This window comes from Amblyomma americanum, chromosome 7 (genome assembly GCF_052857255.1).
Source record: "Amblyomma americanum isolate KBUSLIRL-KWMA chromosome 7, ASM5285725v1, whole genome shotgun sequence".
In the NCBI taxonomy this organism is placed as follows: Eukaryota; Metazoa; Arthropoda; class Arachnida; order Ixodida; family Ixodidae; genus Amblyomma; species Amblyomma americanum.
In genome coordinates this window covers 40,639,642-40,657,173 of record NC_135503.1, presented here as the reverse complement: position 1 = coordinate 40,657,173, position 17,532 = coordinate 40,639,642, and the positions used below count along the sequence as shown (strand labels likewise).

Below are 17,532 nucleotides of genomic sequence, written 5' to 3'. Positions count from 1 at the left end.
ACGAATGCTTTCGCATGCCTACTTGGTTCAACTACGTTGAAACCCTACCCCCCTCTTTGTTTTGTTTTTTTTTATTCTAAGGCTTGCCTTGTTGCATGAGAAGAAGCTGCCGCTAGACTACAGTAGGTCATGGAGCCTATCATTTTCAAGAAACCTGAGCAGTTTCCGGCTCTTAGCTTTGTCTGTTAGCCACACGAACAGGTGTTCCTCCCTTGCAGCCATAAGATCAACTTCCAGTATTCGTCTTTTTCTTGAGTCCTGCGTTGCTGGGCAAGAACACAAAAGGTGGCTTCTGCAGGGAGTACTTGGATACATATTGTAGCCCTGCGAACGAAAAGGGACGAAGAAGGAAACAGACATGACGAAGCACGGAACTTCGAGTTTTACTTCAGAGGGGCGTTAAGTTTATACATTCGCCCTAATCACACCCGAAAACTAACAAACACCCATCATAAAACACTGGTATGCTGGCGTGTGTGGCACATATTTCCATCAAGGTATGAGAACTCTTTTTTGGCTAGCGAGACTGAAGTTTTGCTAACGAATGTGTTAATGTGACGTGCCTCTGAAGTAAAACTTAGCTGAAGTTCTGCGCTCCGTCCGGTGTGTTTCCTCTTCGTCCTTTGTATTTCCTGCGGTTGCAATATGCATTTAAGTACGAACCAGAAACTAGCCCACCTTTCCCTGTTATATTTGCGGAGGGAGACTGCCGAAACGCATTAATTCCATCTGATTTATTCTAAGACAATTGCGCATCCAAATGTGCATCGTGTTGAAGGCGCGAACCAGGCACTACCTGCTATCACAAAGGCATATTGCGAACAGGGAGCCCGTGGCCAAAGGACCAGTTTAGTACGTCTGCCTGTCGCCATCAGAGATAGGCGCGCTCATGCTGTTCGCGATTGTTCTGCTCCTTCTCTGCGACGTTCGTTTTCTCCCTTTGCCACAGGCGTGTCAAGTTCACACTTTCCACCGATTCCAACTTTCTCAGGGCGGTTTCGCTGGTGGCACTGGCTCTGGCCGCATGGGTGAAGCGCGCGTTCTTATCTTCCTGGGCTGCAGCGCTTTGATTTCGATTCGACCATCTGCCTGTTATCAGCGTCTGGTTGCAATGCGAGCAGTTAAAAAGACCGATCAGGTTGCTGTCGGTGTCCAACATGACAGTTCCTGAATCGCTTGATTCTGGCAGTGAGCATAAGTTTACCGAGTGCCGAAAAGCTCAAATACCCTGCACGCAATCGAGCATTCACGGCGTGCAGCAACGCGTCATTGAAAAAGGAAAGAGTCGTCCGCTGTCTACAATTACTGCAATTTTTCAAGCATTCTGTGGTGAGGGACAACTCGGAACCTTGCCCTGTGGGCACGGCCAGCGCTTTACCGGCAAGGATCAAGACCTGTGCCTATTTTGGCCGCTACAGCAGACACACCCAACATTAAGGCTCGTGAAGTAAAGAACCCTTTTCAGTTGTGTGCCAGCACATCAACCGTTAGACGTCGTCTACGCGAGGCTGTTCTGCGAAGCTGTTGTACCTTCGCGGAAGCCAGCGGTCTCAGAAGCAAATAGAACAGCAAGGCTTGTGTTTGTACAAGATCAGGCATCATGGACTACGGTGAACTGGCGCTGCGTGATGTTCCCTAACTAGACAACGTTTTCAACTCACTGGGACCAACGTCAGCGAATCTGGAGAGCCGGCGACACCAGGTGTGCCTTTCCTGCCAAATGTGCATGTCGACCCTGCCATATTTCGAGGTAGGATTGCTTGAAGGCAATGGCTGTCATATGAGCATTTCGACTTGAAAAGGGCCCTTCGTTCATTTCTTAATTTACGCAACCGGTCAGCCTTTATTCACTCACAGCAAAACCAGGCACGATAATACACCGAGAATGGAAGCAAAATCAAAGCGCTGCAGGCCAGGGAGCTAAGAGGGCCTCTTAACCGAAGCGGTCCACTGTCGTGGCCGCCTGTAATTCCGCACTGCGCAAGTTGCGATCGGTGGAAGGAATGCACGAGGCGCTTCAGTGGCAAAGCGAGAAAAGATTAGCAGACGTTTAGTGGCTTGTTAAACCTAGCGATAAGAGCGGAAGCCCTATTAAGCATGCTTACGCATAGCTTGGCTGAGTAAATCTTGTAATTGCAAATACATTGAGTTATTTCTTGGTTTTGGTTTTGCTGATAGTGACTGAGGTGAAATGGCGAGACTGAGCGACCAAGCGCCGGCGAGCAGACGTCAAAAGCCCGCCTAGTCACGTGGTATCATAGCTGCGAGGATCCAAGCGAGCGCAGCAGCGGCGCCTCTACACAGCAGGTCACGTGCTATGACGTCACTATCCATACGCCTGATCCACCGGCTCAAGATCAAACGCACACCAAACTTGACTTTGGGAGTTGTAGAAGAGTAGAGCTGTCGCTATAAAACGAACGTCAAAAAAAATAGAAGCAAAACTATTGCAAACCGGATGAACGCACCTATATCTGATGGCGACAGGCAGACGGCGTAAAATGGACTTTTGGCAACGCGCTTCGCTGTTCGCATTTCATTTGACGCTGGTAGTGCGCTTTACAAGACACACTATCTCGCTGCAACCACTCCGTCTTCTGCATAATGTGAAAAATTGCGCCCGCCTCGTTGCAACATAAAATATGTCCCGGGTATTAAGGTCATGCGTAGGCAAAGGGGACGTAACCATAGTAGTGACAGCCCAGATTCAGGTATTGAGATGAGATTAAGAAATTTGATGCGATAGGGTACACACCACGTTATAGGGTGGACGGGGTTATTTGAAAATTAGAAGCAGCGGCCTTTGTCATGCAGAGGACTCAACTTGGATGGTAATGATGATGCTTGCTCTGTGGTCAGGTCGAACGTCGACTAACAATGCATATGAGTCCTCAGTGGCGTGGCCCATGTGGTCTCGGCGCCGTATATCGCGTAAAGTGCATGCATCTTAGGGGCAATGAGGCCCCGCTGGCCTTGAATATCCGCGCTTGACGATGAGGAGTTGACGGCCTCTATATATGCAAATCGCCCTTGCCGAAATGTGCCTCGGAGCTCGGCAAGGTGCAGCGCGACTAACACGAACAGCCATTTTTTTTTGCGTGGCTTCCGGCTTTATTCACCTTGCACAAGTATGCATCGCCGTCGAGATGCAAGCGACTACGCGAGGCAGCCTGAACAGACTTTCTTATCTTGGCAGGACTAGTATTATCAGTTTTCCAGCAATTTCGAACGCCAAGCAACTAAGATGCCGCCCGTCTTAATGCCAAATTTCGCAGCCTAGCAGCCAACAGCTTATGCAACGCGCCAGGAATTCTGTGAGATTGCGCCAGACTTTTAGAATTCACAACGCACGCCACGGGCATCCCAGTCTAAAAGTTTATTGAGAAGAAACATTCAAAATAATGAGTTCCAGCGTAAAAGTTTCTGAAGAGTTGAAGGAACTCTTCAGAAACTTGCTACTCTTCAGTCTTGCTACCGCTGGCTCAGTCCAGCGGTAGCAAGACTAGCACCAGTTATAGTGTGCAGTGCAGTGCTTATTTATCTGTAGGCATGATTAATAATAAGCTCGATGTGACTAAGGGATTTCCGAAAGTGGACATTCCGGTCAATTAAATTTCAGTCGAGACAGCATTCTGCTTTGCCCTACCATCTACTAGCCATCGTGGTTAGTTTAGTTGGCCGACCGACTGCATTGGTCCCTGGTTCGAGCCCCGCACCAGCAGAAATTTTCTTCAACTGAAAAAATTCTGTCAATTCTTTTCAACATTCATCCACATCTATAAAAGGTGCGCTAACAGTGATTGCTCCTTTCACCATTTCAAAAAGTAAACCACACTTTTAATCGCACAATGGAGCAATCAGCGATCGCGGTCATCTTTGTGATCGATGCCTTCGACGGCACCATGAACTTATCGAGTTTGAATTTAGTGGCAAGGAAACTTTCCCATTTTCAACTCCGATTCCCGAGCAATCGAGGCGTACTTTCCCCTTCGCATAACGTATGCGAAGAAAATGAGAGCCATATAATAATGATAATAATAATTGGTTTTGGGGGAAAGGAAATGGCGCAGTATCTGTCTCATATATCGTTGGACACTTGAACCGCGCCGTAAGGGAACGGTAAAGGAGAGAGTGAAAGACGAAAGGAAGAGAGAGGTGCCGTAGTGGAGGGCTCCGGAATAATTTCGACCACCTGGGGATCTTTAACGTGCACTGACATCGCACAGCACACGGGCGCCTTGGCGTTTTTCCTCCATAAAAACGCAGCCGCCGCGGTCGGATTCGAACCCGGGAACTCCGGATCAGTAGTCGAGCGCCCTAACCACTGAGCCACTGCGGCGGGGGAAGAAAAAAAGAGCCAAACTATCGAATTTTCCGCGGAAGAGAGTTTATCCGGAGCGTCTGTTTGATACCGCAGTCGTCCCTATATAAGCCGCGGCCGCAGCGGGTATTGCAGGCCAGGTGCAAATCTCGCCACTCACCAGGGAGCGGAATAGGTAGGAGTAGTCGTCGTTGAGCATCTCCATCTGGAGCGCCTGCTTGAGGAACACCTCGGTGTCCTCGTCCTCGATGGCCACGAATATGTGCGTGTGCTCGTCCTCACGAACCCTCTTGAGCACGTCCCGGAACGAGTCCGTCGAGTTGCGCGCGTAGTGGTCGGCGTCGATGTCCGCCTCGCGAAGCTCCTCCAGCAGGCCCTTCATCTCGGCCACTTCTGCACGAGCGCCACCGGGTATCGGGTGGGCCAAGCAAGGTGAAGTGAGTGGCCCCCCTCGAAAAAACCTCCTTTAGACAGACCAGTAGACAGCCTACATCCCTATAGCAGCACAGGCAATAGGCCCAATATTGATTTTATTTATGGGGGTATAACGTCCCAAAGCGACTGAGGCTAGGAAGAACACCGTAGTTAACACCTCTAGAAATTTCGACCACCTGGTGCTCCTTAACGTTCACCGACATCGCACAGTACACGGGCCTCTAGAATTTCGCCTCCATCAAAATTCGACCGCCGCGGCCGGGATCGAACCCGCATCTTTCGGGTCAGCAGTGGAGAGCCATAACCACTCAGCTACCGCGGCGACACCCCAATATTGAAAATGTATTGGCAAAAGCCGGCCCTACCAGGATAGAACCAGCCTGTTCCAATATTGGGCCGATTACCTGCGCTGCTTGGGATAGAGTCTGCGAAGTGTCTGTTGAAACTGCTGTAAGAAGAAGCAAAGTTTCAGACGCAAATCGCTACTTCTGCTAATACTTTCTTTTTCGCCTCAAATCTACAACTGTGTCTACGTAAAACAGCTTACGTGCAGGCGTCAAAATGACAATTTGATAGTTTTATCAGAAGAAGCACCGAGGAGTAATTTTTGGCAGGAATGTGTAAAAGTTTGGTCAGAGCGTCGTAATCGTTGAAAATATTCTCACAAATTATTTGTCGAATAAGCACTTGAGCGTTCGTAAATTCAAGCATATCTTTTTTTTTTTAGAAGCGCTTATGACGCTGAAAGCTTGCAATCAAATATTATTCCTGACAAAAAAAGCTGTCTACGCGAATGTGTCAAGGGATGTCCTTCTATGCTCACTGTCTGAGCAGTATTATTTACGCCGTTCATTAGATAACATAAAACAGCAAATGGGATATCAATAGCGCCAAAGTAATCTGAAGCAAAGGAATCACTACGAGTAAGTGTCCTATGCACACGATGGTGTATGTGGTCTCTGAAAGGTTGCATTTTACAATAATTACCCTCTATACGGATTCCTTCGTTTGCCCTGCCGCTGGCCGCTGCAGCTTGTGGCGTGGAGGCTCACGGCAAACAAGCCGTGTTAGCTACTGGCTTTGATGGCCGAGGCTGTGCTGGCCAGTGAAAGAGTGACCAAAGAATTAATGACAACAAAACTGCCATAATTTGCAGCCCACTTGGCTCATAAAGCGGTTCAAATCTCTTGTACGTTAGATGGAGTAGTAATAAGCTGCAGTCCTAACTATAACCCTTCTGTTGATGCGACTAGCTTACTCAGAGCCGCCGGACAATCAAAAACACATATTTCTGACGTAAGCGCACAGTGGCAAGCATATTTGAAGTGAACAATGATTGATATTTAAGCAAACACCAGAGATTTTGCAGCGATAGCTACATTATGGCAGCATTTCGAGCGTTCAGCGTGGCGGCACTGCCACCCTATGGCGGAAACCCTGTGGCTGCGCCGCCACGCTGTCACGTGGTTGGTCGCGTGACCAAGTTCCACTCGGCCAGCTGTAGCTATCGCTTCACTCCATGTTTAACCAGAGCTAAACCATCGCCAATTTTTTGTTAAAGCTTCAAGCCGGAAGTCTGGCTGTACGTAGTTTGCTGTCGCGAGTAATGTTTCATAGGTCACTTTTCTTCAGCTGGGAGCGTAAATGTGAAACCTGCACTCATTTGAATTGTAATTTTTTTTTCTCGTAATGCATGCTAACTGGCTGTAAAAATAGAGTTGTACATCTGTGCCTTGGTCCCCAAGCCTAATTTCTTCTAATTTAACGACCACGACAACAAAAATGGTAAACATTGGCGTAGGTTTGTAGATGTTCCGAAGCCGTAGGCGTTCCGCCAAAAATCTTCATAATCTTCGACCTAGCTGTCGTGCTTGACAGAAGATAACACCGTAGGAAAAAAAAAAGGAGGGGTGTCAGGGGGGGGGGGGGGGGTAATTCCGAAGCGCAAATAAAATTGTCAGGAACTATACTTGCAGGCAATTATAGTCGTACCGAACGGTGAAACTGCTTAAGAAATTCTGCACAAGCTATACTGCGAGCGTTCCTTTTAAAGAGTTTGCTATAAATGAAGTGGCGTAGCAGTTTAGATCGCTATGATGCCGCCGTAGCCGTTGTCGTCAATGGCGCTTCGCAAGCAAACTGATATAGAGGCATAGCTTACATAGGTTTACCAGCAGCGAAAATGACTAGTAGCACGATGAGAGTCATCAGCTTAATCGTGCCATGTTATGCAAGAACAGAGGCTTATAAGATCTCGTAGTCAGGCACGCCATTGTCTCTATGCTCGTTATTTACCCATACATCTGATATTACCAATGTAGTGTGAAAAAGAAGATTGAGTACAGCTGCTGTAAGCTCTATTTCTCAGAGTGCTGTTGTAAGCTGCACAGTTTTGCTGCAGTCTAGAAAGCGTAGTAAAAATAAATGAAGGCAGTTCATTGCTGGAAGATTATTACTAAACATAGCTGAAAAATGGCGTAAGCAAAATCAGCAGCGTGAGTCTCATAGAAGTATTAGAAGTATTAGAAAGCGCTGAACGCTGAAATCTGTATTCCAGCCTCGTTATAAAAGAACCTTGCTGAGACCTCGTTCTGATCGTGCTGTGTTAGGATGTAATAATAATAATAATAGGTTTTTTGTGGAAATGAAATGGCTCAGTATGTCTCATATATCGTTCGACACCTGAACCGCGCCGTAATGGAAGGGATAAAGGAGGGAGTGAAAGAAGAAAGGAAGAAGAGGTGCCGTAGTGGAGGGCTCTGGAATAATTTCGACCACCTGGGGATCTTTAACGTGCACTCACATCGCACAGCACACGGGCGCCTTAGCGTTTTTCCTCCATAAAAACGCAGCCGCCGCGGTCGGGTTCGAGCCCGGGAACTCCGGATCAGTAGTCGACCGCCCTAACCACTGAGCCACCGCGGCGGGGCAGGATGTAAACCAGGAATGATGCTTTAGAACGCGCAAACAGCCTAGCAGTTTTGAAACCTTTTAATTTTCGTGTTCCTAAATATACGCTCAAATGGCGAACGCACTATCTGCAGTTCCAAGCAGTATCCAACATATTAAATTTCGTCATCCCTGAATTCAGCATTTAGCGATAGAAAATGTAAGCGCTAAGGTAGTGCGTGCATATGACTGCTTGGTCTATGCTCTAATCGTACCCTGAGAACACGTATATTTAGCCAAATATGCCTGCGCTCACATGATGAAAACTCTTTCATTGATGCTGTCACCAGACCGTAACTCTCTCGTTAACTACCACGTAGATCACCTCATTTCAAAGCGGACCGTGATCGCATGCATGCTGGTTATTTTGCTTTGTTGATGGCTGCTTGCTATTTTTCGGTCACCGGCGCACTTCTGGTGCTTTCCTTGAAAGCGCTTATAGCTCGCCCAAATTTCCCTATGACGACTGCTATATGGTCACTGCCTATTCGGCCCGCTAGAACTACAACGGGGCCCCTGAAATGTCGAGACTTACTACCACGGTCTGTCTTTTCAAAGGTCACTGTTATTCCTGACAATGGAAACTTCCGTTGAATGCATACTCTCCGAGCATGTACAAATATATTGCAACAGAGAAGCAGCTTTACTTTTTTTTGTTTTTGTTGCAAAGAGCGGCTTCCAAATGTTTGTTCACAGATACACATATATTACGCATATACCACTGTAAATGTGATTCGACGTTTCTCTTTTAATTCGAAATTAATTGCCTTCAGATGCATGCGTTATGATAAACGTAAGGGACACTTAGAAAGTGATTTGCAGAAAAACGCATCACAACTGCATACGACCTATTTTTTTATTTTTCTGCAATCATGGTATATGTATTTGATTCAAAATATATGATATTGAAAATGAACGTTTCACGCTAGTTATATGACAATGAACAGTCCAACTCCGCTCATCGTTGAAATAAGGGACCTGACAAAATATCTTGTGTTTCACCTAAGATGTGCTGCAATTTCAAAAAAAATAAGGCTATTTGAGTTGTAAGACCGGTCTTTTCGTTATAGCATTGCCAGTGGTGAAGCGCATCAGAATAGAGCTAAGAAGTTCTCAATGGTAGGCCGGTTAACTAGTACTGCATAGTTAACTATTTAACTATTACTGTTAGCCTCTTTATTTATTGAGAGACCTGTAGTCCACCGCAAGTAACATCCATATCACCTTTTAGACTTTCGAAAACGCAGTGACCCTCACGCTGTAGCCAAACAAATTTCGCCTACATCGCGCCAAAATGAGAGCGCTTTCAAGAAGCTTGCGCGCAAAGCAACCCTTCCAGTGCACGTAACTCGTCGGAATAGCCAAAATTTGTTACGTCACAGCGCCAAGGCTAACTGCGCTTCCGAAATTCTAAAAACTGATATGAATATTGCCTGCGGAGTGCCACATGCCTCTCAATAAATAAGAAGAGTAACAGTAATAGTTAAAAAGTTGACTACTCAGTATTAGTTAACCAGCATACTAGTTAGCACGTCTTAGCTGTACTCTGATGCGCTACACCACTCATAGTGCTATGTCGATAAAGGCGCTTTTCTATTTCAAAAAGCATACTTTTAAAAATTTAGGAACATCTTAAATGAAACACCCGGAAAAAATAAAACTAGCGCTACCACAGTAGACAGGCCGCAGTTGCTATCGTTTCAGCTTGTAGACTGCCAAGCCAACATTTTTTGTCTATTTTAACGTATCTATTGCATTACGGCACCGCTAAAGGCCTGCATCTTTACCTCCGCACGCGCCAAGTTTCGCCTGTCTTCGTTCCCTCCATATTCACAGTCCGAAATAAATACGCAGACAGCATTGGCCGCCACGAAGCGCGAACAATGCGGGGACATCGGCCACGCCATCTGTCCGTCATTTCGAAATGGCGCAGGCATCCTCAAAGCGAAGCCCCCCCGCCCCTTTTCCTGAACACAGCCTTTGACGAGTCGCAAAGCCGCGGCGCTCAAAGCCCCTCCAAGCCGTCACGAGCAGTTTCTGCGGAGTTGTGCAATGGCCGATAAGCGAGGGCGCCGCATTTGACCCATTTTCACGCTTGCCGCGAACTTGCGGCGGCACCGGTTACGCAATGTTCCTATTCACAAAAAAAAAGGGGGGAGGGGCGTTGGAACGTTGCGTTGCGTCTTCAAAGTTGAAAGCTACGTTTTTGCTCGGAGCTTTTCAGTTCCATCAGAGCGTGGCGTCAAATAGGAGGCACACTGCCACTTTCTGAACTTTTTAGGGTTCTTAGCTCGAATTACCGACTCAAAGCGGCGGGCCATTTTTGACCACGCCACGTGCGTAGAGTTATTCGCGCGAGATTTTTCTAGACCCAATGAGTGCAAGCCGTTATTGTGAAGCACGCAAAAGTAGCCCGCAGCTTAGCCATAAATCTTCTTCCTTGGTGTGGAAGTTTTTGACAAGCCGATGCTTTCAAGCCTCTCTTCATACTTAGCATTGCGGTGCATGAGCAGTGAGAAAAATGTTAAATGGCGTCCAGTGGTACAAGGCGAGTCACGCTGAAGGTTTTTCAAAGTATTTTGCGGCTTCAGGTGGAAAGACCGTTTTTGTCTCTAAGATCTTTGCTGTCACTGTTCAGCACGCATTTTTAAACTGTTCAAAAACTCTCATATTTTCTAGCGCTTAGTGGACACAAGAGAAAAGAACACAAATACACAGGACGTATTTTGTGTTCACTAAGCGCTAGAAAATATGAGTTCAAACAATATCCAACTAGCCCAAGTTTCTGCCTTACCAAAAAGTCTCAATCCTGGCAATTTTTAAAACTGCATTTTTACTGTCACTGTTATCATGTTCCATCTTCCCAGCTTATCCAGCAGTTTTACTCATGATAACACTTTAGTGTTGTGCAAGAAAATTTGTAATACGTTTATCTGAATGCTTGAACAGAGATCAAGGTATTAGATTTTGCAACAGACGGTACCGATACCTGAGGATTACGTCTATCAGAGGCAATGCAGTCTACTGCCTATACAATTGACCGGAGACGGTGTAATCGCTCTGAGCTCTACTGACCATCAATGAGCGGCATCATTGGTAATAAATCGCAGAGGCACTCCTTCCCGTTTACTTTAGACAAAGAAGGCCTCTTTTCCTATATCTGGCGTCAACCTTATTGTTATCTTTATTATTCCACGTTGTCCCCGCCGTGTTCAGTGGTGGTTTTCTTACCGTATTATGCGCCAATAACGCAATATAGAAAAACGTTTGCTGGTCTTGGGCTGTTTCTTCGCTTCGCTTGGAGAATGGCGAAGTTCGCTAAGCAAAATTCGCACTAAGGATGTTTTCATTTTCAGGCTGTGGTGAAAAATGGGCAGCAGTAGTTTTTTTTTTCAGACTGAACGATTTGTGCATAAGTGAGAAACGTATGTACAATATAATTCACCTGAATAATCAAGCCAAATGAGAGAACTGCTCGAAGGTGTAATGATACAGGATACACTACATCCATCAATACGTCTTCGTCTAATCTTAGGCGGAACAGACCCCCGTTTCAGCAACTGGTATGTCATGATATGCGCTGCTTTCACTCAACTTCCAAGCAAGGATTGTGCGGCCAAAATGTTGCTACTTCAGAAAATTTGGCTATCGCTAAACGAAGGAATGTTGCTTTTCAATAAAACAAGAGCTAACCCGGCGAATTTCTTCGTTTTGCCTTATCACTTTACTATACCATTTTGTTTCCGATGGCTGCCTTTCAGGCGCCTGACTTGAATGCGGTAAGGTTTTCTAAATAATCCTCACATTTAAAGTTGCTTTTTTGAAACTCCCACCGTCGGTGACAGCCACTAAAGAAGATGAATTGTTGTTGCAACTGACAACGCACAAACACGGCATGTGCCGTGTCACTAAAACAACAACAACAACAACAACAACAACAACAACAACAACAACAACAACAACAACAACAACAACAACAACAACAACAACAACAACAACAACAACAACAACAACAACAACAACAACAACAACAACAACAACAACAACAACAACAACAACAACAACAACAACAACAACAACAACAACAACAACAACAACAACAACAACAACAACAACAACAACAACAACAACAACAACAACAACAACATATCATCATCATCAACAACAACATATCATCATCATCAACAACAACAACAACCCCGACTAAGAAAAGCCGAAGCGACCTAACAATACGTACCTTCCTCCTCTTCGTATAAGATGGCCACCGATCGCCACTGCCAGTGTCTCATAAGCGCCACGTAGGCCTCGGCCAGCACTGCCGGGTCTGGGAACAGGTTGAGCGAGTCGTCGTACTGCTCCTGCGCCGGGTCCCACCGGGTCTCCAGGTGCGGCACGTTCAGGCTGTTGCACACGTCGCTCACGTGCTCACTGCTCACCGACGACATGGGGCCGAACACGGCTCCCACGCCCCTCTGCAGGAGTCGACACGCTGCGTGTGGACGAACGGGAGCAGGGCAGATCGTGAATGGCAACGAACCACATTCAAGCGCCTTTATTTAAGGCGTGAAATCGCTCATGTCTCATCTCTGCGACGACTGATTTATGGTACAATAAGCTTTAATCCAGCTCATACATGTTCAGTCTCCACAAGTGTGCAACATTCGTCGTCATCCCTATTACGGCTCAGTCATCGCTTACAAAAATTTCTTTAGACAGTCTATAGGCTGTCTATAGACTTCTGTCTGTAAATTCTATAGACTCTCTATAGACAATTCCTAGAAAACAGCCTATAGGCACTACAAATCATATAGACAGTCTATAGACAATGTATAAATTTGTGGCCATACACTCAGAAGCCTTTTGTCTATAGACAGTCTATAGACTATGAATAGACAAAAGAAATACCTTAGGAAGGCAGTAGATTCTATAAGGAGTCTATAGACTGCCTATAGACCATTTTTATAAGGGATGTACTGCGCATGCACTAATGAACGGCTCTAAAATTTCTTTTGCTTCTCGAACAAAGCGCAAGTAGAGTTTTTTTTAAATTATTTGCAGAGCTCACATTCCATATTTAGAGACCACTTTCATAAGGAGCTTCATAATATTCCATGTCTTAACATCCGTTCTTTGGGTTGTGTCTGTTTCGTTTACAATTGTATTGGCTGCGTTCAGCGGATACGACATGCTACTAACAAAATTAACGTTGCTAACAAGAGATATCCGCTTGAATAATGTTCAACTTCACAAATAAAATTGCGCTCTAAGGAAGGTTTGATTTCCATACTGTGGTGAAAGATGGGCAACTGTGGTTATTTTTTGTGGATTGAACGATAGGTGCATTAATGAGAAACGTATGTAGCGCATAATTCACCTTGGCAACCACCCATCCAGCATGGCTGATCAGCGAAAATCAGACATCACTTTGTTATCGGATAACGAAAGGTAGTGTATGGTAATATTCATCGTAACCTCGTATTAAGATTACGCTGATCGTATCAGCAATATGCTAACATGAATAAATAATCATTGTGGACCCCTCTAGCCTTAGTTCTAACTTGTAGTGGGGGCGGGGGGTTCAGTTACTTCTGTCCCCGTTAATACATATCTTCTGATTACGTATGGGAATATTGTTCATTTAGTTTGCCTTTCCTACTGAGAGCTAACTAAGATGTCCATAGCACTGCACAAAATAAATAAGAAATATTTGTTGAGGAGAATATGTTCCTGCCAAGGTGGGCGATTCAAGTAAATAACTTAAGAGCAGGTCAGAAACAAGGCGCAGAACAAGATAGACGAGCGACACAGAAGATAAGCACCTCTCGTCCGCAATGCATTCCGTTCGTAAGTTGTTCTCGTGACTATTTTTTTTCTTTATATTGGTTTCATTACTGCACCTACAGGTGTCCTCACAAGTGTACACGAGAGCTTTTGACTAGCCTTATATGTCTCGCTCATAAATTCAACATAGTCTTAATGCGCAGTTAGGAAGGATTTTACCACGCACCACCTTTCGTTATCCGATTATCATGTATATAGCCATGCATGATAGCTAGGAAACCTTTTTCTGAAGCATTTTAGAAAACACACGCAATTATTTTGCGATTATGAATGTTCTCTGTGTGTTTTAGCGGCCCCATGTGGTTCTTATTAGTGTGTTCACCACTGCAATCATGCGTAATCAGAAAGTAATTATAGTGGCTGCCACTGGAGCACTTAAAAGCGGCACTTTCTTACGGGACCATATTTCTTTGACTAGCTCTTAGAGTCTGTGGCTGTTAAGTATTTCACAGAAACCGAAACGAAACAACGTTTAAGTAGAACATGTTGTCGAGCTAGTGAATAACTTCTGACATGTTAAAGTTGCGCGAAAAAACACGTCCTGTACCGTTGTCCTGCGCTTGTCCAGTACCCTGTCCAGTGTGTGTGTGTGTGTGTGTGTGTGTGTGTGTGTGTGTGTGTGTGTGTGTGTGTGTGTGTGTGTGTGTGTGTGTGTGTGTGTGTGTGTGTGTGTGTGTGTGTGTGTGTGTGTGTGTGTGTGTGTGTGTGTGTGTGTGTGTGTGTGTGTGTGTGTGTGTGTGTGTGTGTGTGTGTGTGTGTGTGTGTGTGTGTGTGTGTGTGTGTGTGTGTGTGTGTGTGTGTGTGTGTGTGTGTGTGTGTGTGTGTGTGTGTGTGTGTGTGTGTGTGTGTGTGTGTGTGTGTGTGTGTGTGTGTGTGTGTGTGTGTGTGTGTGTGTGTGTGTGTGTGTGTGTGTGTGTGTGTGTGTGTGTGTGTGTGTGTGTGTGTGTGTGTGTGTGTGTGTGTGTGTGTGTGTGTGTGTGTGTGTGTGTGTGTGTGTGTGTGTGTGTGTGTGTGTGTGTGTGTGTGTGTGTGTGTGTGTGTGTGTGTGTGTGTGTGTGTGTGTGTGTGTGTGTGTGTGTGTGTGTGTGTGTGTGTGTGTGTGTGTGTGTGTGTGTGTGTGTGTGTGTGTGTGTGTGTGTGTGTGTGTGTGTGTGTGTGTGTGTGTGTGTGTGTGTGTGTGTGTGTGTGTGTGTGTGTGTGTGTGTGTGTGTGTGTGTGTGTGTGTGTGTGTGTGTGTGTGTGTGTGTGTGTGTGTGTGTGTGTGTGTGCGTACGCGTGCGTACGCGTGCGCGTGTGCGTGTGCGTGTGTGTGTGTGTGTTTTCGCCCAACTATACCATGTCAGAAATAACGTTTCGTGTGGAGCATTGTATGTGTGGCTCCACGGTTGCTTTCCAAAGCTTTTTTATTTCTTTTTTCACCTTACTCTGTAAAGGTTGCGTTATAACTGAGCGTTTGTGAAACATTCATCGTCTTCTAGCAATACAGATCGCTTGCAGAAAATTTCATTTACTTTCATGCACAAGGGTATAGAGTATTGTGTGAAAAATACGCTACATTTAGAGCCACTGGGCTCTTAAATCATGTCGCTCATGTCTCGGCGATAGAGACATGTTGGAAGAAAAAAAAACGTTGATCACTTTGGCGCTTTAACGGGACCGTCTTTATCAATGAAAGCAAAGTTCTTAATGAGGCAGCAGGTCTCGATCTCAAAACAGACGTAATTAAATTAAAATTTCAGTCAGCCCTAGCCTGCGTAAGATTTCTTTCGTAAACACTCTGTGTTGATACTACCAATCTAAGAAATTGATGTGCTGCTTTTCAGAAGCAAACACGAACGCTTTACTGGAGAGCGGGCGGAAAAAAAAGTGGGCATTTTTTGTGCCTAACCTTTTTACTTGCGGTTTTCTTGGGTCGAGTCTTTGAGAAGAAACCTTTCAAAGGAGCGCCCCTTCGATTGCTTGCGGAAGCATAACAAAAAGAAGGTGGATTTTAGAGCCCGATTGAAGAGGGTCTTGACCGCCCTTGATTGAAGGCCTGTCACAATTGAAGAGCTAATCGGCCCACGTGCGCCGCGTGCGCTATAGAAACGAATAATCACGACGCTGAAACCTTTCCTTGAGGTCAGCGGCGTGTTTGGAAATTTCAAGCCTTTACTTTATTTCCTATATATTATATTCAATATCCGAAAGCCTTTATTCGTGTTCCCTGGCTGCCTGCCCAGTTTCTACAGTGTTTGCTTCCCTTCGCTTGCATATAGCTCATGATTGCAATGGTTGTCTGAGCAGTAGAACGATCTTGCGGGCTAGTTGGTTCATTGCAGAGAAAAAAGGGGAGTTCGTACTGTGCGAATGAGACACGACACGAGAACAGGAACAAAAACGACAACACAGGCGCAGACTTCCAACTGTTTATTTGGGAGGTGGTTAAAGCCTATCACATTGTAAAAAAAATGGTGAAAAATGTGTCAGCACTTCGTCTATTTCGCTTTCACCGAGTGAAATCACGTTTTAGAAGGCCACCTATAAGTGTTTCACTTATGCCTAATTTGTTTAACATGTACGTACCTCAAAGACAGAAATCTAGTTTTATGTGGTTTAATCCTCACCTTTACACTTGTTCTTTGTTGGCTTTCATGTCATACTTGTTTTTCCATACCTCATCCCACTCTTTTACCTGCTTTTAATCTTCACCTTTAAACGTGTTCTTTGTTGTTTCCATGCGCTCATGCCAGTTTTTTCATGTCATACCATGATTTTATCGTGTTTGCATAGTTTTTTTACACTTGTTGTCTGTTGGCTCACCTGCGTTGTCAATTCGCGTATTTTTCACCCTCTTTACTCAGGTTGCTTGTTAGGTTCCTTAGTTGATTTTAATCATTTCCTTGACATGAAGTGTTTGGGGACATGCTGGCTGAGTGCTGTGCGGTTTATCGGTCCTTCTGCAAAGTAAAATTTGATTAATGCTGTCCAGATTTTAGTCAGGTCCTTTGTGAATGACAGCGATGGTTGTGGGCCTAGGTTCATGCCTTATAAAGCGTTTGCATTTCGGTCTCAAATAAAGAGTTGGAAGTCTGCGCCTGTGTTGTCGTTTTTGTTCCTGTTCTCGTGTCGTGTCTCATTCGCGCAGTACGAACCTTTTTTCTGTCTGAGCAGATTTTGCGTAATACCATCAGGTGTCTGTGAATGTGATCTCATTGTTTTGTCATTATATCCATGCTTATTGTCTCGTGTTTATTAATTATTCAACCATTATTAACCCTTTAATTAATGCTTATTATTTGCTGGCTGTTAGCATTTTTTGTATATGCATAGTTTTCTCTATGTTATGCGTAGCGCGTAGTGTTTTGAATCATCTAGCTGTGTTTTGTTGTGCATTATTGCGTCAGTTGAAGCGTGATTTCCTCCGCGTTGCGATAAGGAGTAGCCCACGCCGTAGCCATAAATCAACCTCTGTTTAAGCCTCTTAAAAAGATAAAAAAAGTTGCAGGACCATAATTTGAGAAATCAAATCTTCTTTCCACACATGTTAGTTGAGGTCGCGCACGCAGTGATCTACCATGCCGTTCGTATCTTTGGAACAATCCTTCGCACTTCTTTCCTGTAGTACTCTGTCACTCAAAGCCCAATTTTAGACTAAAAATTCCCTGAAATAGTAAAAATCTTCCAATTGGAACATCATTGTCTGTAGGTTCTCATCTACGCCTTTTTAAATAAAAGCATATTTGATTCAGCATCTTCATTGCACGTGTAACTATTTCAGAAGTAACGTAATAAACAGCACTCTATGATTTTGGCCTCGCATAAATTTAACTTAATTAGTAAATACACAAACTATCAGTAAATGTGCGATGAGAAGCTCGCATCTACAATTTCCCGTTAAAGAAGAAATCCCCACATTGAAACAGTTGTCGCACAATTAGGGCACCGTGAGGAGGAATACCGCAAAACAAGACGGGGCTGAGGCTGGCGACAACACAGGGCGGTAC

The 17,532-nt window shown here is 45.0% G+C and overlaps 1 protein-coding gene across 1 annotated transcript in view; it reads right to left on the bottom strand.

Moving 5' to 3' along the window:
• Positions 1-17,532, bottom strand: part of LOC144098953 (glutamate receptor ionotropic, kainate 2-like) — a 112,348-nt gene that overhangs the window by 63,387 nt on the left and 31,429 nt on the right. The window contains exons 3-4 of the mRNA XM_077631941.1: positions 11,943-12,194; positions 4,482-4,714 (exon numbers count right to left, since the gene is read on the bottom strand). Coding sequence (XP_077488067.1) covers positions 4,482-4,714; positions 11,943-12,194 — 485 coding nt within the window. The remainder of the gene's footprint in view (positions 1-4,481; positions 4,715-11,942; positions 12,195-17,532) is intronic.